Genomic DNA, 23,845 nt, shown 5'->3' on the forward strand with positions numbered 1-23,845 from the left:
TTTCAGCTACAAAAGACAGGCAGGAGCAATAGGACATGAAATCCTCCCATCTCACCAGCGTGTAACGGTTTCTGCAATGGACCAAAGACATATCCTTTTTTTCTGGCACACCGAGAAAGACCATACAGTTCTTTGCTTGATGGAAGACACAGATTTTGAAGACAGCTAAACAAAACAGACCACTAAATGACTAATGGCAAAAAAACAAGCAAAACGCTTAAAAAGTAAGGATTCAGAGACACTAGCCTTTTTTCTTAACACTAGCTGTTTCTCTACAGCCATGTTTGCAGAGGTTTTCAATCTATTCCTCAGGGATTTGACTGTTAATCCACCTACCAGTCCTTGAGAAACAGGAAGAAATCTGCTGTGAGATTTCACCTGAGCTAGAAGTGGTCCTCACTTCTTAAAGACAACCCAGCTGGTAAGACAGTACTTTATGGTCCCAGAGGCTGCAATGGAGTGTTTTCCATTGCAAATCATGTTGTAACAAGTTACAAAACGTTCTTTTGCTGGAACGGCTTCAGCAGGCACAAAAAGCAGCAGCAAACCCTCTCCTTAGCCATTCATGAGCCCCAGCAGCCTCCATCAAGCAGGCAGGTGGAGGGGATGCTTGGCCCCACCAAGACTGTGCACATAAAAAGGGAAAGCCTCGTCTTCCAAAGACAACCTAATAGCAGGTGTAGGTGAACAGCAAATAGATAATCCAGCAGGACAAAAATGGTTCAACATCACCCTAGTGCTATTCATCCCTCCAGAGGTGCCAGGCAACAGGGAGACAGAAAGGCAAGTTTCTTTTGATTTGGCCTCAAACTCCCATTATTTAAAACAGCTCAAGGAATGTTTTTGACTCTCTGGCCGTTTGTCCACTACTATGCAAGAGTAGACAATTTGCTTCCTAGATTTTGTTGCACTGGCTGGCAGAGAAAAACATGGCAGAGTAATCTGTTTTCACATCAGTGTACGTTTTCTCATTACTTTGCACTATGAACTAATGCGTCTGAGTTTACATACCTAAAAACACTCCTTGTGCATTAATCGTGTAAGAGGAACAAAAACTTTTGTGCCATGCCAATTTATTGATACTTGCACTGGAGAGCCTTCTCCCCTAGGGTTGCTCACTCCGTAACACAGGACGTGTTGGTCAAGCGGGTTGGTGTGCCAGAGCAAGATAACCAAAGCTAGATTAATTGTCAGACTTGGACATCTAAGGGAAGGATGTACAAGAGAAGGTTGTAAGAAAGGGAGTAAATTTATGCTTCCTGCAATGGTGAAGACAGATGTATTGACTGGGCCTGAAAGGATTTGAGCAAAGACGACCTTTATCTTTTCTGCAGCATGAACCACTAGAACTAATAGGCTTAAACTAGAAACAGAGCCTATGGATGAGTTATGATTCCACTGAATTCATAAACTTTTAGCTATTTTAGTATCAAACCTCAGTTTTGAAATGCATTTTTGAGTGTTCCAAAACACCCCACTCACTGAAGCCTGCAATCAAGTAAACTTAGGATAAAGCTGGCAAGTCACCATGCGAAGACAGGCTGCTATTGACCCACAGCTTTCTGGGGACAGCTGATGCAGCAAGCAATGCAGAATAAGCCCAGTCTAGAATAAAGTATGCAGTGAGCTTTTATTGCTGCTCTAGAATAAAGTATGGAGTGAGCTTTTATTGCTGCTCCCTGCAGGCATGGCCCCATTTTTAGGTGGGCACTTTTCCTCCAAAGTGAGGGTCTAGGCACCTCCTCAGAAAATTGTCTCTGTAATTACAGTCATTCAAGGAAGCGTTAGCTCTTCAAAACTAGACAGTGACGACGCAAGGGCTTGATTTCTCCAAAGGAAAGTCAGCTATGACAGCACTGAAGTGAAGGACTAGACTGCTCAGCCTATGCACAGACTTCAGAATACCCCAGGGTAACATACCTCGGCCCTCCTAGCCTCTCTCTGTTGCAGCCTTGTTTAAAAGACGTTAGCCTTCCCTCACCTCCAAGGGCCTTACAAATTTAGCGGAATGGGTTAATTGTGACTCATCTTATTATTTCTTCCAAAGAAAAGATCCAGAAAGTTACTGCATTCCCATTAGGTGTCTGCACCCCCTACTGTGGCTTGAACTTAAGACACCAGAGGAGCTGCAATATTAGCTGCACAGGAATGTTTTGGTTTTCCCTTGCAAAACAGGCCCATCTCTCCAAGTGTGAATGTGCTTCAGTTACCAAAACACACTTGAGAGGGAAAAAGGGAAATTTCCATTTATTGTACTTAACTGAAGAAGTCCCACTTCTACTGAAACCGAACAAAAAGACATGCCTTAACATGTTCCCCCTTGCACTATATACCAAAATAGTAAGCAAATTTTTAGAAGACAATTTTTTTCTGTAAAGATTAAATTCCCTTAAGCAATCTGCCATCTCTGGACCAGTGCTCAAATCCCACGACCTCTGTGAGCAAAAGCAATTTAATGTTACACATGTGCGCACTTAAAAAAAAAAAAAAAAAGCCAACTTTAATTCTGCAAAAACCACTTGGCACCAGGTACTGATATTTTAGATGCACAAGAGGCTCAGCACATCTTAATGGCGACTTCTTAAAATTCTTTTGCGCTTACACTTTGTCAGCCATAAAGAAGAAAACCTGTAACAAACCAGCTAATCAATACTACATGAAAATGAAACAGATGATTTTCAATGGAACTATACAGATAAAGGGCCAATTTCCTGTCAGGGCAAGGGAGTGAAAACCAAAAACTTCCGGTTTACACTAAGAGGGCGACATCCTCAGCTCATACCCAGATCGGCACAATACCATCCACCTCAGCAAAACTGCCTAAGGATGTGGCCTATCATCGTCTTCTTCAATACCGCTTTAAGAACAAACATAATATTGCTCATTTCATTTTAAAAATATACACATTTCCCTCACGTTACCTGAGGAAGGTCACATCACCCAGCCGTATCCAGAAAACAGTGGTTAGAGAAACAAATAGCTAGGAAGTTGAGCAGTCTGCCCGTCTTCGCTCTCTCTGTCCACATCAGGCCTGCAAACCTCTGATTCTCACCCAAGGGCAGTTTTGTTCAGTAAGATTATTAACATTTGCAAGGTGGAGGCTTAGGGAAACGTTTCATTTTAGTGACTTGCAGGAACAGAGGAGGACACAGGTAGTTGAAGGTGAGTTTGCGGAGAACAGAAACATTTCTGTCCTCGTTTGGCTCTTTCTCTGCCTGTTTCTCTTTGCTTCATGGCTCCAAAAGACAGCTTAACTGAACACGTTGGGTGTTTCCATTTTGGATTTTCGCCCTTAGAGGCTGCAGACAGGAACACAGAACAGAACCACAAGACGCTTCTGTAAGATGTTAGACCAACTGACTCTTTCAGGTTATTCCGCAATAATTTTTTTCTTTGTTTAAATATGCCTTTGCTGGACTGAAGAAAACTGGACACTAATTTCTGATCATTGATTTAGGAAGTCCAGAAAAAGCCATTAATAGATTTGTCTTCAGTCATTAGTCATAGTGATAGCAGCTTTCCTGAACAAAACCGTGTCCATTAGAACATCATATGTACATAGAAATTCTCTGCACATATTTACACAACAGCCACTCTCTCTGAGGAAACCTTTCAAAAGTATTAAATGCCAAATGATCCAGGCCCAAACAACTGTCAAACTATCCAAAACGCAGGTGTTAAAACTCCCCATTTCTATGTACAGGTAGGTCCTTAAATGTGCAGTTCACAGCAGCACATGTGCAGTAACATCTGCCTGTGCAAGTACCCATATTTCCACTCCAAAGTCTAGCGCAAGCAACAGGGGCACAGGCACTAACGCTTTAAGAATGGACTGTTTAACCTAGCGGTACGCTATGTATTGGATGATCACGGGAATATTTGGCTGTGCTCAGGTGGGAAAATTGAGACATTAGCCACACAGAGGGGCTAGCGGACAAGTACAGAGCAGAGTTCAGTAGCCTTGACTTGTATTCTGCTCCAAAACAAAGACAATGAAGAGACCTCCTCCACATTAATTCAAAGGACGTTAGATAGGGCTACACATCCAATACATGGCGGTGATTCTCCTTAATTACAAGCCCGCGTTTTTCACTGAAGAGATATGCTGCTAAGTGGATATGACATACAGATGGAACTAAAGAGGTACAGATTTTATTCTCGATTCTGTTGCTGCTGCTCCAAAGAACGACTTGAGAAGAGTCATTCCCACCTGCACCATTTGTGTGCTGGTAGTTCCCTTGTAGATCATTCTGACATCTGCTGAGAAGAGATGATTTAAATAAACTCAATACGATCAAAACTAATTTGCGGATTACTTAACATTGTTCATTACTGGAATCCCGTGTAATCTTTAAAAAAGCACATTTTGCAGAGGGAATGAACAACTGGAACTGTAAAGATGCATCATGACTGCTCTGTAGCGTGGTGATGTTCTTTGCCGTATGTAACGATGAGTTAATAGCAATTATAACCCTAAGTTTGGAGAATGCCTCTACCTTGAATAAGCACTCAGGTGAGGCAGTTTTTATTGTAGTTCATAAAAACGGCAATAAAAGGCTTAAAACCATGACTGATCCTAACTACGTGAACCTAATAATCAGTATGATAAACTATCATTTACATGACTAGGAAATTGAATGGACATTTCATTTCCTATGCTTTTGTTGCTCCCATTCAATTGCACTGATGGTGCTATTCAGGGAGACCAGCATGGTGCCTGTTTACAAGAGAACTTTGCAAAACAAAGACAGTCACGGTCAAAACTTTGTTGGTGAATTCAGTATATTCACAGGGAAGACCTCTGAAGAAAAAAAAAGGAATTCTGAAATAGCCTCATGGGATAGTTTGGCTGGAAGTGATAAGTTAGCAGAGAACGATCTCACGGCTACCTAGATTCACTGTGGCCAGAGAAAGAAGCATTTAGTCTCCAAATGGAGAGGCCTGATCAAACTTTCCTTGTCCAGGCAAAATACCATTGCATAACTCCCCCTAGCAAAATGGCATATGAAATAAAGCATGCTGCAAGTAGAAAGCACTATTGTCCAAGTCTGGCTCCAGAGAAATCAGACACAAACCTCCTTCCTTTAAGCAGGGGTGGAGGATGTGCCAGGGCGACATCTGACAATACATTTTAGATGCATGTGTAATGTGCCAGCTGAGTAGCTCCCAGAATTAATCAGATTTTCATTCTTCACTTAAATAAGAGAATTGAATCTCTCTGGATTTACAACGAAAGAACTGAAAGCGCAGTTGGGGCCAATATTTTTAAAGAGTCCTTGCTATGCCATAACTTTTCACAGTTCAGTTGCTAAATTACACATTATAAAAATAAGTAAGTGCAATTGAGAGACTGTTAATCTCAGAAGTTTAAACATCAGCCTGTAATGACTGCTTTATATTGGCCCGTAGTAAACTACTTTATGGGGCATGCAGGCGATTTATCCACACGCGTACGTTAAATACGCCTGGGAATTTTCTCACATACAGAGATGAGGCCTGACACAAAACTAAATACGTACAAAACATTGCTGTCATTCACACTGCAACAGGAATGCCACCCAGTAAGAAACAACTTTTACAACACCTAAAAGAGATAAGAAACGATAGCCAGCATAGCAATAAGATGTTGCTTTTGGAAGTGCAGAATTTCCTACCCTGACAATCAGTGCAGATTCTGGAAACATAACAAAAAACAACCGTCTCCTTGCAAAGGAAATGAGAGCTTAGGCACTGACTATAAATAGATTATAAAGAAGCACGGGTGGTTTGCAGAGTAGTTTACCAAAGCCAAGAGAATTTAGAGCCAAATTAGGTTCTTGCATGTAAAAATTCCCTGGACTTTAGGGCGAGTTCATATGTGACTACTCATCCAGACAGTCTGGGGCTGACAGACTGTATCCAGCTGCCTCTTGCAATTTTTCTCTCTAGTAATACAGAGGATCCATCCAGGCTGACTCAGAGATCCCAAAACATGAAAAGACTTTTAAGTAGAGTAAACTTGACGGTGAAGAAGTCACAGAGATGATAGTGTCATTTTGTTTATATATAATCAGGTTTCCGAACAGTACCACAGCCGAGCAAGAGTGACTCAACCTAAAACCCATCACTACCTAAAGAGTCAGGTTTTGAAGTAACCAGGGGAGAAAATACGATGCCACGCAAGACACATGTAAGCATACTCCGCAATGCACTACATAAACTACTTTGTATAAGAGCATCACCTCCCTCCAGCTGTGAAACGCTCACAAGTAGTAGATTGAAGAAAATTCTTAATCCTTCAGTGTTATCATTAATAGAGTATCATTCACCAGCTTGTCTGCAAACTGCTTTCTTCTCCCGCTGACTGCTTCTGTCTTGCAACAATGCCTCATTTCTGGCTCAGAAGACCAACAATAGGCTCTCCCTGGAGTTTATGGCAGTGTCTCTATGATCACCTGGTAGGAGGCGGAATAACAATAATTTGACAGGCATCCTCCCAAGGACACTCTGCATATCAGTCACGCTGCTGACACACTCCACACCCAGGAGCGCATCCAGACTTCAGAAGCTTTCTAGGTACAGGCAGCCGCTAATGGTGGACCATCTCAAAGATAGCAGGCTTTTCTGTTTCACTAACAACAGAACAAGAAACTACCTATTTCCTGTGAGGGTCCTTGCGATGTCGTTATACTGGTTAGAGCTAAGCCTGAGTAAAACAAAGCATATCAGCTAATCAGCAGAGGGGTCTGAAGCCCTACTTCCAGCCCAAGAGCAAATCTACCAACTGCCATTTAAAAGAAAACAGCACGGCAAAAGCAATTAAAAGTTAACTCTTTATGATGTGAAAAGAGTTTCTCTTTCCAACAAAAGGAAAACAATTACTCTTCAGATTTATACACGAAAGCTTAAAAAAAAAATAAGGAAAAACACACTATTTTCCAGTATTTTATGAGGATGCACTGCTGTTGGGTATGGACAAAAACAACATTTGCAGTCCAAAACAAGACAATTTATCTTGATCTGACTGTTACGGCTTAACAAATTAAAATTAACTAAGGCCCTTGTGTCTTTAGATCAAATCTGTTATTCTAATATGGCACTGAAAAAGGTAGAGTTTATGTCACTCCTTCCCTTCATATAGTGATGAGTCAATCTTCTTTCAGTTTTATCACTAATGTACCAATTTTATTTAGACCACTGGTGTGTAAAGGAAGATCCAGATCAGTAACTTCAACGAAGGAAGAAAGAAAAATTCCCTCTTCCTTCCCTAGATGAGAAAAATGAAGGTTTGCAAAAGTTCATGTAAATTTTTTTTTTTTGCTTAAAGTTGCTGAGTGAAAGTCCTAAGGTCCAAACAATGACTCTTTTCTGAAGCTTGGCATGCTACAACGCTCTGACTTATGTAGGCAAAAGGGAACTGGCTTGGATTGGGGTTTCTGACATCTGTAAAGTATGTTCAAGGTTCCTGGCGGTTTAACCGGCCTATTCTTAAAGATAATAAAATCCCTTACGAGACAGGAAGGCTGAACCATCATATACTTCAGACTAGCTCAATTTGCATAGCTCTAAGGATAACTTCCAGGACAGGTAATAGCAAGCATACTGTAAGTAAAGTTCCAAGATGAAGTCGGCTGAAAAACCGGAATTATGGGAAAGAGAGACTGAACGGCTGTTTTTATGGACATAGGTTTGTGTGAGCTCTATTCCAGCACTTAAGCAGTAAAACTAAATGAACCCATTCAATGTTAAATATACCCAATACAATTAAATAGGGAAGGAAATTATTTTGACCATAGAGCGAGAGAGGACGGGTCACTAGCTCCCATAGAGAGTAGTTTACCTTGCTGACACCACATCCTAAGACATGATTTAGTTCTTCTGTTTTTAACAAAGCCGTGTTTTCTGTGATGTGGATTTATGTCATTGGCCAAGCCTGGAACACTCTGGGCCAAATGAAAACCTAAAGTCCTAAGGAAAAGTCAGCAGCACTTCTTCCAACAGCCTCTCCTGTGGTGGTGTCACAGCTCCCCCAGGGGACCAGGCCGTTATGCCCACGGTCTGTTTTACGTTCCCAGGACTGACCTTCTGCCCACATCCTGCTTGCTAATGCAGATTCCTCAAGATCTCGGCCGTGAGACTTGCTGCATCAATACTTGATTTAGGTGTACAGACACAGTGGGTCCACATGGCAACCAACGGATGAAGGTAGCTTTTGTATTTCTGCCTTTCCTTTAGGCAAATGGGAAGTGAATGCCAACCAGCAACAGAAGCTGTTAGCTCTAACAGTAGAGACTAACTTCCATAATAGATATTGGCAACAACATTGGCAACATCAGCTGCTTTTGCCTTTCCCCTGGCCCCTCCTGGTATACCATAAGGGCCTACATACTCCTTATGGAAGCTGATGAATCTTCTACACGTATAAAATAACACAGGTCTGACACAAGTAGAAAACTCCAACAGTAATATAAAGGAGATATTCATTGTCGAGCAGAATCACATCAAGAGAAGTAAGCAAATACCATAGTAACTAACAAAGTGTAGGAGAACATGTTCTGAATTCAATGAATTTTTGTTTTTGTTTCTAAAGAAACATCCATCTCTGTCCATCTCTAAAGAAAAAATTTTGGTTTTGCAGACAAGAAACCACAAAGCAAAAGTATCCTATGACTGGAGCAATCTGACACTTACAGGTGGCAAAAACAATTATAGGCAAAAGAAATTGGTTATAAGCAGATCTGTTTACCGGTGTTTCTAATCATCTCCTATTTTTTTCTTCATATTTGAGGTTTGGTTTTTGTTCCGTCTGTTTGTCTTTTGGAGGGTGGCGAGGTTGCAAAAAGTCACAGTTGGTTTTTTTTAGGTCTCATTATTTTCGGGAAAGGTCATCTGAATGTTTATCCTTTGAGGTGGCAATACTGGTACTTTCCACTGAGAAGACAAATAATCAGCTGGAAAAAAAAATTAATGCTACAAATGACTTATGTTTCTGTAACTACTCAACTTGGAGAGCAAGGTCTTTTATAAAATAAACCATGAAACTGCTTGTTTGTTTAGTATTGGTCAAGCATACTAATACTGCGAAGTTGTGAGAACTATTTTGTTCTCTCCATCCTAGCCAGAAAAGCCATAAGATACAAAGCTTGAAGATAACAGCGTAAGCACAGCTCTAAAAATGCAAACGAACAGAAAAATTCTGTTCAATTACTTTATAAAAAGCGATCTTGCACTACCGTGCAGGATTAACCCACTGTCTTTTGAATAGCATGGCCCCTAACCCATTCTCTTGAAATTCTCTAATAGAACAAACTAAAGTGTAAACAACAACGAGGAAAACAAAAGAATTCAGCATACCTTTTAACAGCAGTAGAACAGAAATAACATCCTTTAGGGTGAGCTGTTGCAATTAAACAGCTTTCTTCTAAGCAAACGTTGGAAGACACCATCGCTCTTTGCCAGAAATATACCTGCTTGTGACTTTTAATGGAAATCAAAGACTGATTTATAATCATTGTGCCTTTTGCCAGTGAGACGGGAAAGATGCATTTAATGTCTTCCTCCAAATTATATTCTGACAAAATACCTCAGAGACAAGTGAACCACCTTTAAGAGTAACCTTAGCTAGGTGGTTTAATCAGCAATTACAGCACTGAAATCACTAATGTGCACCCAGGAATTGTTTTCTATGTTACATCCAGGTACCTCCCTTCATAACGGAATGCATGTCTGCTAAACAAGTGCTGCGACACAAGTCTCAGTTTCACAAAGTAGAGGTCAGCTGAATGCCACTGAGGAAGCTGCAGTGGTGTAAATAATTTCCTTCTCCCAGACAGCTCAATCAAGACAACTAAGGAAAACGGCAGTTAAATAACACCTGACGATGATTCTTTTTTCTTTCTTTTTTTAATTAGCTGGCACAATAAGTTTTTCATGTGATTCTATAGTCACTAAGTCAGCAGAAAAACTGCTAGAACTGTTAAATCCTTGTTCAGTGTAAGTTTATTTATCCTATGAAGATACAGGAAGTTATGACAATAACATTTACTACAGAAAATAGTAATTACACATCCAAGAACTGCACTGAAAATGATAATTCATATCTTTAACTTGGAATGCTTGAGATGGTTTCCCTTGAGCTCTCACCCTTGAGGCTCTGCCTCAATGGTCTGATGCTGCAGCCTAGGTTTATTGGGATTGTGTTCAATCAGCCATTCAGCAAGCCAAGTCTGTGGAACAAAAAGAACATCTTCAGTGTTCTGCTTTTTTTCTATAAAGCATATGGGAGAAAACGAAAGGCATTATTTGAAACTTACAAAGACTCTCCTACTGTACTGAGAAATGAAAACAAATAACCTATTTTCTAAATGTGAAATCTTCACAACTTACATCGTTTTTGAACAATTCATACTGATCTTTAGAAGACAACTTTCCTGTCAATGTCCGTCTTTAAACATTTCAGCAATACTTCAAATAACCAGAAGAACTCTGTTTTGGAATGAGGCTGTAGAATATGCACAAAAGTACTTAATGAAATATTATTTCTAATAACATTTACAGATACTTTATCTAGTTCTTCCATTAAATGTCATGGTTTTCTGCACTGAAATCACCTTATAATGCCTAAAACTTAAAAATGAAACACTGTTACTTTTTGAAATTCATTTGTAAGCTTTCCAGCAAATTGTACTTAAAAAACAATGTGGGAGGGAGGAATGTCTTGAGTTCTAACTTCATCTGCCAATGGCTTGGCTTGGCCTTAGGCAAATTAACCTCTTTGCCTCAATTTCTCCACTTGTAATGACAAGTTTTTAACACATCCTTATTTACTTCACAAGCCTGTTGACAATTTGTTTCTGCAATGCTAAGTACAGCCAACTTCATACTATACTGTGAAGTGGAAGAATTGATAGAAGGGTAGACCAGTAAGGTAAGTAACACTCTCCTTGTAATGCCAGATACAAAAAGATTGGTTTGTAAAGAGCCTGAGATAAACAAGCAGCGCACTAAGGCAATCCTCACAGGTTTGTCAGTGAGCAATAGCAGCAGAGCAGCGAGAACTCGAGACAGAATGGGGAGGGGGAGGAAAAAAAAGCCTTTGGAAAGACTATTTAGGAAAATTCGAAAATTTTAAATGATTTGAGCCTGACCAAATTTACCCTGTGTTCCTCACGGAATAGTCTGAGACAATATCTGTGCTGCTAGCAATTATTTCTGAGAGGACAGGCCAAGTTTCTGAAGCCTGGAAAAGGCCCATCTTATAGAAGGAGAGAAAGAAGGGCCCAACCACCCAACTTCAGTTTCAAGAAAGAATACTAGAGGGGAAAAAAAAAAAGTCCATCAATCTCCCTGTAAGTCGGCTAGCGGGTAACAAACTGTTAAGCAATAGCTAATATGTATTTGTCAAAAACAATCATATGACATCAATTTTGTCTTCCTTCTGTGACAAGGTCACAGACTACAGACAGGAAAGGAGTAAATAACAAGGATCATGTCTTCATTTTATTAAAGCTATTGCCACTGCCTCATGTGACTTTCTTACGAGCAAGGAAGGGATACATGGGCTAGATGAAGCTACTGTAAATTATTATACAACTGTCTAGAAAACTGCTCAGGATGTAGAGATTAATTGGAAACAAAATTATCAAAGGATTAGGAAATGTCAAGGTAGGTATGACAGGAAAAAATCAGTTTGTTTTGTACAGTGAAGAAATGACTGAAGGGAAAAAGATGGTAACACTTACTTCAAATATACAAAAGACTGCTGCAGAAAGGGAGATATTGCACTATTTCTAATGTCCTCTGGGGATAATAAAAAAAAAAAAAAAAGTGTTTAAAATTGGAGCACAGCAGAAATAGGCTAAATTTTAGGGAAAGCTTTTCAACTAAGTATAATTAACCACTGAAACAGATTGCCTAGGGAGATTGTAGATTCTGCTGAAGAACAGGCCAGACAAACATTTGTTAGGAATGGCTGGGTACAACTGGTCTGGCCTTTGGGCAAACGGACAGATGAAATGACCTCCTTGGGAACCTTCCATCTCTATTTTCTAGATGTCTGTAGGAACAGTGGTAGACATACAGATAAAGTGAAAGGATTATAAAGCCAGAACAATAACAGTGTGTTTAATCTGACCTCGTGTGTATCACATAGGCCACAGATAGGTCTCTGAATTATTTTTAAGTCTTTTTCTTCTGAAATGTATCTTTTAGAAGAATACAATCTTGATTAAGAAACTGATAATGATGTAGAATCCACCACAACTGCCAGTAAGTTGTCACACTGATTAATTATCCACATTCTTAAAGGAGTACTAGTGTGAATGACTGAACTTTCAGAATGAAAACAACATTTACCATGTTTTTTCCAGAAGAAAGAAAATTAATGTTGTTTAGAGCCTGGGGAAAAAAAAAAGGAAATTAACTCTACTCTTTCCACTCAGAACTGCAATTTGGATGAGATCCTCGGTTAAAAGCAATAATTTGTGAGAGAAGGGAAAGAAAGATGCATCAGCTTGAACAATCAGAAAGGGTAACAAGAATTTTCTGTAGGTCAGTCTGATCATTCAACTCAACGAATACGCAGTTTCACTCAGAAGCAGCATAGCTTTGCTGGTGAACTGCAGAGCAGCCCAACCAAATGCTAATTAATGCACGTATAGCCAAGATAATTCCTTATACTAAAGAAGGATTGATACCACTAAATTAAATAAACACAACAATGACAAAATATAGACAGCCGTGCTGAGAACGCCAGCGTGTTTTACGCAACTGTGTAGCTACTTCCAGAGTGATTAGTATCTAATACCGTTTAGTATCTACTGCATCAGAGACGTTTCACCTCAAACTTGTCCCAGAAACAGTAAATTAAGTAAAGACTGACATTTGACATCATATGAGAGCACCTGTTTACCTTTCCTGCCATCATATGCGAATTCTGTAACAACTATGGGTTAGAAATATTTTTATAGAAGTCTCCTGAAAAATACTATCATTTCATCAAAGCTGATTTCATTTAGTCCTGGCCTTGGTTTTACCTGTTAACCAACCAGTCAACTTCTTGGAAGGCAAATGTTATTCTGTCTACCTTATTAGCAGACAGCTGAAATAAATAGCATAGCTTAGCCTTTAACAAAAAAAGGCAGCTCTTCTATAAAAAGGGATCACGAATATTAATATAAAGTAAACGTATCACAAGCATACAACGCAATACAGATATACTGTGCATACCATTGGATCCGCTGGCTTCTCTTTACAAAGTGCAGTTAGTCCAGCTAGTAAAGTAGGATTTACATAAAGGTTCAAGTAATCCATAGCTCCCTGTCGAGCTGGAATTGGCTCCACGATCACTGTAAAGAGTAACCACAGGTGTTGGAAAGCAACGTGTACAGTGTTTAAAAAAGGCGTTCTTTCCAAGGTTGTTTATATGCGGGTCTATATTTACCTTGATGTTAATATGTTAATAATACATAATGGTTTGTATAGCTTCTTACACAACAAACTGCAAAGAAACTACTTGAACTCCTTTACAGTGTCCCTGAGGTGATCTTACTAATTATAGCTGATTATGAAAAGTGAGGAAATCAGACCATCTGGGAAAACACCTACATCCTTGAAGATATATTGGGGGTAAAGGAGAAACAATATGTCCTGCGTTTAGTACTTCCTTCTTATAGCGTGAAGCTGGGTTCTTAACGGCCTAGAAGTCTCATGTCAACTTCAGCTTTGCTACTGGAGTGAGGAAGAGAGACATACGGTTTACACGAGGCAAAGTTTGTAGGGAAGTGCAATATATTTTATTAAACTAACTGAAAGAGCTGGCTTGCTTTCTGCATCTTTCTGTCAAAGACGAAAGTCACTTCTCAAATGTTACACTACAAACAAGGACTCTCTCCCAACTTTTACAGGTTCTATGGCCCATTTCTCTGGCACTTAACTCTGGAATTGCACTATCATGCGAGCATCAGCAGCTGTCGAACAGGAATTACTCAACCTGAGCCTAAGAAAAGAGTCAGTCTTCTCAAACCAACAGGAGCCCCTGGGCTGTCACTGCCAGAAAAACATGCTGAAGTATAATAGCTTCCCGCTTCCTCTCATTTACTAGCTTTGTCTGTTCCAATTCCGTTTCCAAACCACAGAGTTTGAAAAGCATAAGCAGTCTCTGTAACTACAATGGCTCTTCAAATAGACTTTGGTACGTCATTCATAGCAGCAAATATCAACTTATACGGAAAGAGATTCACATTATCTTAAAGCAAACAAGCCCAACCCCTTCTAAACCAAATCATATCCAGGATTTGGACAGAGGCAAGTAATACCTGGGAAGGGCACTATCTTCCCAAAGACTGGCAATATATTAGTTACACCATTTTACCTTCTGGAAACATGAATCGGATTTCTCTTTCTGCTGAGGAAAAGCTATGACTGCCATGGAGTGCATTCCTCAGATCATCAGTCCCATAGATTGCCCTTAAACTAAAAGCAAGAGAAAGAAATGTCTGGCAGGCAACTGCAAAACCCTTTCAAGTCTCTACGCTTTGAGAGCATATAAAAGCAATATACATGGACTACTTAACAAGACACTGGCTTGATGATTTTGTTTTCAACAAAATAAACTGCTAACTAAAATTTGTATTCACGCACTCAGCATTCTCCATAAAATGAGTGAATTTTATATACTTAAAAACAACGGTGAAAAGCTACGTTACTTGTAATTTCTAAGAGATAACAGGCCATCCCAGATTTGTATTTCTGTTGTATGGAAGAAAAAAAAAAAGAGAGAGAAATTCTGGTCTCAATTAAAAGAATGACAAAATCCCACTGACTTCACAGTGAGTTACCTGTCAGGGTGAGTTTCCCTAGCTTTTATGCTGTTTGATGGTCCAAGCAACTCCTTCCAGTATGAGATTGCACAATGTCTGGCAAGAACCATGGCAACTAAAGGTCCAGAACTCATATAGGCTGTTAAATTAGGAAAAAACATTTTCCCATATTGGTCTGCATAAAAGTTGCTACATTGCTCTGGGCTTAATTGGAGCTTCCGTTTCTATAAAGCGTAAAAGAAAACAAGAAAAACTAATGAAGAACAAGAACAGCCATTTTTAAATTAGTTTGACAAAACATCAAAACATTTGCAGAATGTTTGTAGCAAGCTATTCTCTCCAGCTATTAAGCTTTCTCTAAAGTAATCTGAAAAGAGACAACACAGCACTTTGGGGCCTCACAGTTGTCTTGCTGAGTATGGTCACATATCCATAAAAAGTGTGACTGCAGCACGGACTGGCACCCTCATTCTAGTTTTAATTCTCCAGCAAGGGTAACAATAACAGTGAAGCCACAGCAGCCTGGGCTTCAGCATAGCCTCTCTGCCCCTCTACGTACTCAGTGATACTTTGGCACGCAAGGTCTATAGTACTGTTTGTTGACCACTGCTGTTAATTTTCCTTGCTAAATGAAGATAGCTTGCTACCTAAGGTAGAATAGATACACAGTCCTTTGGTGCAGTCACAATCTCAGCTGCAGGCTGAACAGATCCATATCGAGTCCGCCATCTAGTGTGATTCTCCCAGAGATGATCCTCTCTGAGAGTCAGAGTATTATAAATGTAAGTTTTCTGAGTAAATTGAGCAGGTTTGAGTTAATTAAGCACATTTGAGTAAGATGCACTCTTCTACACAAACTACAGTATTTTAGAACAGCTGGGTGACTTAATGTACAGCCAGGACACAGTACAGAAGGGAAAAACACTGCAAGGTCAGGATTTACTTACTCAGCTACTCCAGCATCATGTTCTGCATTTACACAGTGTTCTCTTCTACGCATACCATTAATTATGCAATTGTTCTATTTTTCATTCAGCGTACTAACGCTTTATGATTTTCAGAACAGCTATCTAGCCTGCAGGCGGCCAGCGTTAGGACAAGCGGGGTAAGCTGTCGTAAGGCCATTGTGGGGAAAAATAAAATAAAATAAAATGATGTAAAAAGTGCACTCCTTGAGACCGAGCTTGTGAAACAGGGTACATTCAGTGCCTGCTAATTTCAGTGCTAAAATCACTGGCGACATCAGACGCCGCTATAAACGTTTTCTCATCTCGTTCTCTTTGTCTGATGAATTTCCTACAAATAAAAGAACCAGGGAGGTGGGTAAAAAAAGAACGAGTGTGAAAGAGCAGCGCTCACAAAAATAAGAGAAACGCTACTCTCTCTCTCTCTCTATAAAAAATATATACAGAAAGGCAGGCCGCGCTCACTGAAAGGCTCCTCCGCAGCGCCACACGCTGCCCTGGCCGAGGCATGAGGAGGAGGAGGAAGGGGAGGAGGAGGAAGGGGAGAGGAGGAGGGGCAGGAGGAGGAAGAGGCGGAGGGGGAGGTGGTCCCGGCGGAGGCCGCGCCGCGGCCGCCTCAGCAGCCGCTGTGTGACAGCGCCACCCGGCGGCGGCGGCGCGGCGCCACCCGCCGCCCTCGCCGCGGCAGCGCTGCCGCGCAGGAGGCCGTACCCGCCCCACAGCGCTTCTTCCCGGCCGGAAGGCTGAAAGCGAGCAAAAACGTGCTGCCAGGCACGGAGCCAGCGTCCCTAGCCCTCACTGCCCTTGCTGATGTGCGTGTCCCTCGTTTCAGTCCCGCCTCTGTTATGTTTCCCCCAGGGTCTCCCCCAGCCGGAAAGCGAAGCCGGATGGGGAAAGCCACACGGCTCGCTCCCTGCAAAGCACGGGATGGCCAAGCGTTCCAGAAGTTTGCCGAGGAAAAGGATGGAGGGAGGGTAAAAGGAAAGGCAATTCTCCTCTCTTGTCACTTACTCTGTTTCAAATGCTTTTTAAAAGAGTCTTAAAAGAAGACTTAAAGAAGACATTTCCGTGTTAGTTAAAGACAAATTTCCCCTTAACACATCCTCTGCTCAAAACCTGGCTTTAAGAGTCTTCCCAAAAAGCCCAGGGTTTGACACGAGTGCTCTAGGCAATATTCCCATGACCACCACACCAGATCCAAAATTCAAAAAGACAAACTCAATAAGGCCTATTGAAACGAAACATTTGTTGTACATCCCAAAAGCTATAAAGCCCATTTACAATAAAAACATCGGAAATATTTTAAAACATGTCAGATGGGTCAGAGTCAATTAATTCTGGAAGTATCCACTTGGCAAATGCATGCTATATGAAACACTGTGATACTAGAAAATTACACTCTCCAGAGAGTTACTCTGGAGAGTCAACACTAGCTGCTACATATCTTTGCTAAATTAGAGTTCATGAACAAAGTCTGTGTTTTCCCGCGGTCAGCAAAATAGTGACTATGTCTATCAGCAAGGTCTGTTCCATCTCATGCAGCAGCAAAATATATCCTTCCAGTATCTGGCAGTGGTGGCTGGACATATGAAAAACACAAATTTATTTTTGGATATTATCCTGTATTTGCTAGCTTAATTGCTGACAGTTAAGATAAATACTGTTCTGACTTATAAACCGCAATTACTTTATCTGGAACACAGTCTGTTACCTGAACAATCAGGAACCCTGATCTGAGAATGATATCTTCTATTTCTTCTTCTTTATCAATGACATCTGGTTTGATGAGGGCCAGAGTTTTTTCCACAAAAATCTGAGGCTCAGGCATTAACATCTGCATCTTGGCTTCCAGCTAAAATTCAGGCGCTTCTTCTGTGCTGCAATGATATCAGTTCATGATATTTGGAGTTTGTCGACCACCCAGTAAGGTAGGGTGACATTTATTGTGTACTGCAGGAGTGAAGCAGGTTATCCCCAGTTCAGAACATCCATGCAGGATTTTCTGTGGAACAGTTTGCATTCTGTAATTCACGCTCCCGTTTGCAGCGCAGTAACGTTTTGCAGAAAGTAAGCCAATAATTAAATGTTATTAGCCAAACATAAAATGACAGCAACTATTTCTAAAATTACACCAACTCGGACAACGTATGAGGGAAAGACAGCCGTTGTCCTGTGGAACAAAGAACAAAGCTAAGGCACAAGCTCTCATGGAAAAAAAAATACTGAACTACACTAAGTGCAAAAAAAAAAAAAAGAACCGGGCCTACTGTAGTACCCCCCTAAGTCATGTATGGTCTGCTAAACCCAAAGGGTATATTATCACGTACAAAGATTGTAGTGTGGATTGGAGCTGGTCCAGCTGCATGCCTCGGGGTATTTCTGCATTTTTATTTAACCGTTATATTTATGTACTCAAGAAGAAGCGCCAGTTTTTTATGTAATTGGCTCAGGCCATCAGTGAGTGCTCGGGATACAGAATTGTCCTGGGAACTGCGGAGCCCACGTGGCCTGGTTTCCTGTCGATTTGTGACCACTGCCCTTTTCCCTTCTTCTCTCCCCCTCCACTGTGACAGTCCTAGGTCTCTCTCCATCTGCGCTGGACACAGGCAGCATCTCCTGTAGGTCCCGGGCTGCCTGGCGGGTTGCAATTAGACTCTTCCAGCATGTCTGAATCCAGACTTGTGCCTCCCTCCCTACACCTCTGTGCTCCCCCCCCCCCCGCCCCGTAAGCCCTTACGTTACTGAAAGGAGTCTGTCTCAAAACTACAGCAGGGTTATGTCTGGTGGCCCCAAAAGCTGTGAAGCCACCAAGGGAGCTCGTTGCTCTGGGAGAGACGCGAGCAGGGAGCGACCGCCCCGGCAGGTCGCACACACACGCGCGCGCACACACACAGAGTTTAGAGCAGCCGAGCGGGCAGACACAAGCACCCCTCCACGGACACCAGCATCCCGGCCGGGCCCGCGCTCGGCGAACACGCGAGGAAACGGCTCGCTTCTCTCCACACGCCCCCCGCCCCGCCGCCCCCAGGCGCTTTCCCGCCGCCGGCGCCATGCCACGCACCTTCGCGCCCCGCCGCCGTTGCTAGGAGACGGCGGCGGGGCCGGCGCCGAGGCGGCCGCAAGATGGCCTCCGCGCCCCGCCGGCGGCCGTTGGCGCGCGGGAGGGGGGAAGCGATCAGAAATGGCGGCCGGGGAGCGTTGCAAAGGGCGGCAGCCGCCCTGTGCTCGCTGCGAAACGCTCCTCGCAGGCCTAGGGTACCCGCGGTCCCCGCTGCAAATACTTAAGGGGCACGTTTTCCTGTTTATTAGCCCCTTATACTCTTATTACCTAAGGGAAGTAAGACGATTTATTTATGTGGAGGTTATCGAGTCTGCTTTCTCCAGGACAATCAGGAGCTGAAAAGCTTTCTGTCAGTTCATGTGCAGCAAAGAATGACCATAAGCTAGGCTAATTTAAAGACTGGCAGTAGTATTTATTAGACTAAGTGGTATTACTGGAAAAATAAATTAGCTGCTGAACACACAAGCCCTTCTTCAAGTTACTTAGTTATTACTATTTACTGTAGGAGCACGCACAGTAATGTTCCCTTTTTATATGTGCAGTCAAAATCTCCCGCAGAATTTGGGAGCTCACAGTATATAGTCTTACAACATACCAGACATCTTAGATGTTTAATACTGGTTTCCTGCGTTTTAATTTAATTAGTTCCTATACAGCACTACTTGACTCAAAAAATAAAGAGTCACCGCCTGTCTGAGTTAATAAAACGTAATGAGATGCTCCACGAGTACCAGAGGTGGCGAGTGGCGAGCAACGCTGACACCCGCCAGCGCCTGCGCGCCCCACGTCTCCCCGAGCCCTGCCCCGGCTCGGCTCGCTCCTGCGAGAAGCGTGCGCCCACAACCAGACCAGTTATGCCGCGTGCGTTACGGGCTCTACATGACGCCAGCCCCCTCTCACACGTTGCGGAGCCGCCACCGACCTGGAAGCCCAAGTCGCGGCTTGTGCCGCGGCCCCTTCCTGGCTGAACGCGCGCCAGCTGGCCCGGCCGCGTCTGGGCGCCGGCCGCCTGACGGAACAGATAAACTACCCAGCTTACGCTGCAGCCTTTCCTCCTCCAGCTTCGCTCATTTGGGCCTTGCCTACCCCCTTGCCAGCGTCCCAAAAAAATCATGGGGTCCTTGTTATTGTTAAGGCCTCAGTTGTTGGCCAGTTTCAGCTGGGTCTGACACGATGCATTCAAGAGTCCTTAAGAGGAGACTGACAGAAAGCGAGGGATGGAAAAAGAGTTATATAAGCTTGATTTTTTAAGTGAAGCCAAACAGAAAATATATGCAGGGGAGAGGAGGTGACAGCCAACGCGCTTTAAAAGAGCTACAGATACTGATGCTGGGTACCCCTGATTAGTATCTTTTGCTATTTCTCTAACAAGTTCATTACTAAGGTTATTGTTAAGTATTAAAAAGGAAAAAAAAAAGAAGATAAACCCAGACTTTGCCTTAATCTTATTTTTCATTAAGGCGTTTTAATTTTCATCGGTTGGTATATCTTTAAGAAGTGAATGTAAAAACAGGAAGAAAAGTCACATATCACTTACCAGCCAATTTTAAATACGCTTTAAATCAAAGAGGGAAAATGTTTGTCATTAAAATAAATAAGTAAAGGTTCCAAGAGGAAAAATACACACGCCTGCATAATTCAGGTACAGCTGTTCCTGCATTAGGATAGGTGCATGGCATTTGTTTCCTCAGCAGAGACAGCTTATCTAGTATTTAATTCAAAGACATTGTAACCACAGCAACTACACACAAATAGCAGGTAAAAGTGTTTTTATTACAGGTAGGCTAGTAGAAAGATTTGGGTGTTCACCTGCTTTTTAGTTTATTTCAGAGCTAATTCGTCAAAGGTCCTTTTTCAGCATAAATAAATACAAGTCCCACAGCCCTACCTTAGGCTTTGAAGTTGAAAGGCCTCCTCAGCGTCAGCAAGCAGTTTGGAATTATTATGTAAGAGATGATGAATTTAATTTCTCTTGTAAAACACTGCTACCATTAGTCTTTTGCAATTTCTTTATTGTTTGCATTTTTTTCCAGTTACCCAAGTTAGGGGAAAAAAAAAAAAAAGTTCTTTGCACCCTTATATACCCAAGTTTCCCCATGAGCGGGGGGGTCCAGTGGACTTCACTCCTTCTCCCCTTCCCCCCCCCCCCCCCCAAGCCCTGGGCCATCTTTCTGTGTCAGAATTTCTCCTCCTCGCTGTTTCCAGAAGCATTTCTGGAGGGCGGAGATTGTCTAATTTTAGTATCTCGGAGAATCCCCATCTCTCCAATGAGGAGGCCGCTGGATCTGAAGCTTCAGCCAATTATTCTGGGTTTCCTCCTGCTATGCTTCCCACGATGTTTTAATAACACAGACCCAGAAATTTAAAGCGGCCCCACATTCTGAGAGAAAATAGCGTTGCGTGTTCACTAACAAAGATGCAGCTTTTTACAGCAGTAGAATCTCAAAGGTTTGCTCTAAAGCCTTGGATTCCATAAACCCAGCCTTTCAATCCTATGTTAATGTAATTATATGCATGTTATCGTTATAACATTTGAAAAATACATTTCTGATAACTAAAGCCTTTCTGAAACATCCTCCTTCAGAAGGCCAGGGATGTGACTTTGTAATTATAATTTTGCTTTTTTCATCCCCCCCCCCCCAAACCCTATGTATAAAGAGCATTAGTTACAACTCTGCATACTTCTCTGGGCATAGCTTTGCTGCTGTATCTTATCTGTTAAGAGGTTTAACAAGCCTTAGTTGTCTTGCTTATTTTTAGCTGGCACAGAGTATAATAACACTGAAAGATTCTGGCTGTGGGTGCCTTTGCATTCCAGTAACAAAAGATAATATTCTTCTTTTAAAAAGTGTACTTATTTCATGGCTTTGTATCCTACTAGTATCAGAAGGTGGAGAAATAAATTACCTGTAGTCTATTAGTTTGAAAACAAACAAACAAAAAAGTGTAAAATAGCCTCCCATAAGAGAAAAGAAGAGTGAAGAAAAGCTAAAGAAAAAATAATGACGAGTTGCACTGATTACAAGTGAAGCTTGCACACCTTTCAACTTCTTTTGCCTTTTGATGTTAAGCACCATAAGCATTTATTTGTTTTAGAAATGATTTGCTAGTTATACATTTACCATACATACAACTTTCTCTGCCTCCGTCTTTTAGTATAAGCTCTGCCCTACCTACCCACAATACTGCCTTACCTTCCACACTTGCTTCATCCAAGCTTACTTTTGCAGTGTAAAGTGTCTCTGACGGAAATCCTGTGATCAAGCTAACTTCCTCTACTGCAAGGCTGTTCTCCCCTCCGCTTCTGCTGCCTCGTCGAGAATTCTACTTCTTCAGCTTAACCACACGCTTGTAATCCTGGCTAGTTTTTCACTACTGCTGACTAACCCCTGCCAAGCTTTCCCTTCTGTTTTCTTCTATTCGCTATCTCACCCTTTTAAGATAAAATTAACAAAGCATTCTCTTGATGCTTCCCCTTTCTGCAAGTCCCTAAGTAACAACTAAAGTCTTATATCTAAACGCCTCCTGTAAAGCCACCACTTGCCCTTTTAACCTCACCCTATTTCATTTCCTCTCTGACCCTCCCTAGCATCCGTATAGCTATACTTCAGTCTCTTCCACGTTGAGAATAAAAAAATAAAAACATAGTAATAACCAAAAAAAAACTTTGGCCAGAAGCGTCTCTTTTCCTCTCACTTTTATGAGTCTTCCAGTCACATCGCTCTCCCAGTTCTACCTTAAAACCTCTCCAAGCCTACTTTTGCTTCCTCTAGCCATCTGGAACGGTTCCCAGCTCTTAAATAACTCCTCTGGCTTTTCAGTCACTAACTACTGCTAACATAGCCAGCTATCTTCCCATCTTAATTTTTGCAATTATTCTCACCTATCGCTTCTTCCCCAATCACTGGTTCACCTTGGCTTGTCAGTACCTTCCCTTGTGTTTCTTTCCATTTTCTGCAAGAGCACTGATGAGCTCTATTCTTGATTCTCTCCTCCCTTCCCACCTCCTCATAACTGAAAAACCTCATTGGTAACTACAGATGTGATTACCTCACATTAGTGTCTCCTTTTATGCTTCAGGTGTCTCCATTGCAATTTAAGTCTTGGTAATGAGCTTGCTAAGGCTGACGATCAGACTGAAAACCAATTACCTGTTGGCTGAGTTAGTTTACAGTGTGCTGTGCAAAGGAGTGGGTGTAACCTTACAGCCAGGAACGCGGGGTCTGGACTCACATTGGTCTAAACTGCTGTGGAGCCTGTAAGCCAAGCTATGATCTGTGTTATTTATTGACATGGCTGGGAATCTTGCTCAAGCTCTCTTCTTCTCAGTTTGTGCTGACATCCTTTCCTCTGGCCTCAGCAAATAAATCATTCACTTCCATTCAGAAAGCTTATGCAAAACTATTTTCTCAGTTCATTGGTTTAACTATGTCAGTTCTCCGCATCTTTCCAAAGGCACAGTTTCCCTATCACACACAAAACTGTTAGTCTTTAATTGCAAGCCCATTCACACTGTTTCAGTCCACTTTGGTTTGACAGTGAAAGGTTATCTCCTATTTCCATCAGCTGGTACAATCGAATGCCATTACTGCATTTCCAAATAAACCCCTTCATGTTTTACCCCATGGTGTTGCTCAGGATGAGCTGCCCTTGAATGCCTGTGAATACAACTTCAATCTCCTTCCAAGGTAACTACAGTACAACACAAAAAGCATTGGCTTATTGTTTTCTATAAAGTTCCTCCTCACCTGTACCAAGATATTCCTTCTTGGCTTTCACCTAACCTATAGGCTTCCTGGAGCACAAACTCTCTCTCTGTTGTTGTTCTACGTGGTGTTTAACGTAATATTGCCTTGGATTATCCCCGAGGCCACTAAGCTCAATGATATCATCCAGGCTGAGTGAATGAATGTATGAATAAACACATACAAATCTTTTATATGGCAAGTTACAAGAGACAATCAGTTAAATAAATGATGTTTCAGAAGAACTACGATAGGTCTTTTCTGTATCTGGCAACG

At 41.8% G+C, this 23,845-nt stretch overlaps 1 protein-coding gene across 9 annotated transcripts; it reads right to left on the reverse strand.

Annotated features, from left to right (window-relative positions):
• Nucleotides 1–9,960: 9,960 nt before the first annotated feature.
• On the reverse strand, nt 9,961–23,580 carry NME5 (NME/NM23 family member 5). Of its 9 annotated transcripts, none has more exons than XM_068959356.1 (6): nt 22,875–23,580; nt 17,475–17,640; nt 14,817–15,022; nt 14,351–14,451; nt 13,207–13,325; nt 9,961–10,205 (listed from the first exon to the last, which is right to left on the reverse strand). In XM_068959356.1, exons 2-6 carry the CDS (start codon nt 17,601–17,603, stop codon nt 10,119–10,121), a joined length of 642 nt encoding a protein of 213 aa, XP_068815457.1. In that variant the 5' UTR covers nt 17,604–17,640; nt 22,875–23,580; the 3' UTR covers nt 9,961–10,118. The 9 variants fall into 9 exon arrangements, with proteins under 9 accessions (XP_068815457.1, XP_068815456.1, XP_068815454.1 ...); XM_068959355.1 differs by lacking the exon at nt 22,875–23,580 and adding an exon at nt 22,019–22,378 and having other exon boundaries at nt 17,475–17,765; XM_068959353.1 differs by lacking the exon at nt 22,875–23,580 and adding an exon at nt 22,019–22,377.
• Between the last annotated feature and the right edge of the window lie 265 nt (nt 23,581–23,845).

The sequence above is a fragment of the Struthio camelus genome, chromosome 13, assembly GCF_040807025.1.
Source record: "Struthio camelus isolate bStrCam1 chromosome 13, bStrCam1.hap1, whole genome shotgun sequence".
Taxonomy (NCBI): domain Eukaryota; kingdom Metazoa; phylum Chordata; class Aves; order Struthioniformes; family Struthionidae; genus Struthio; species Struthio camelus.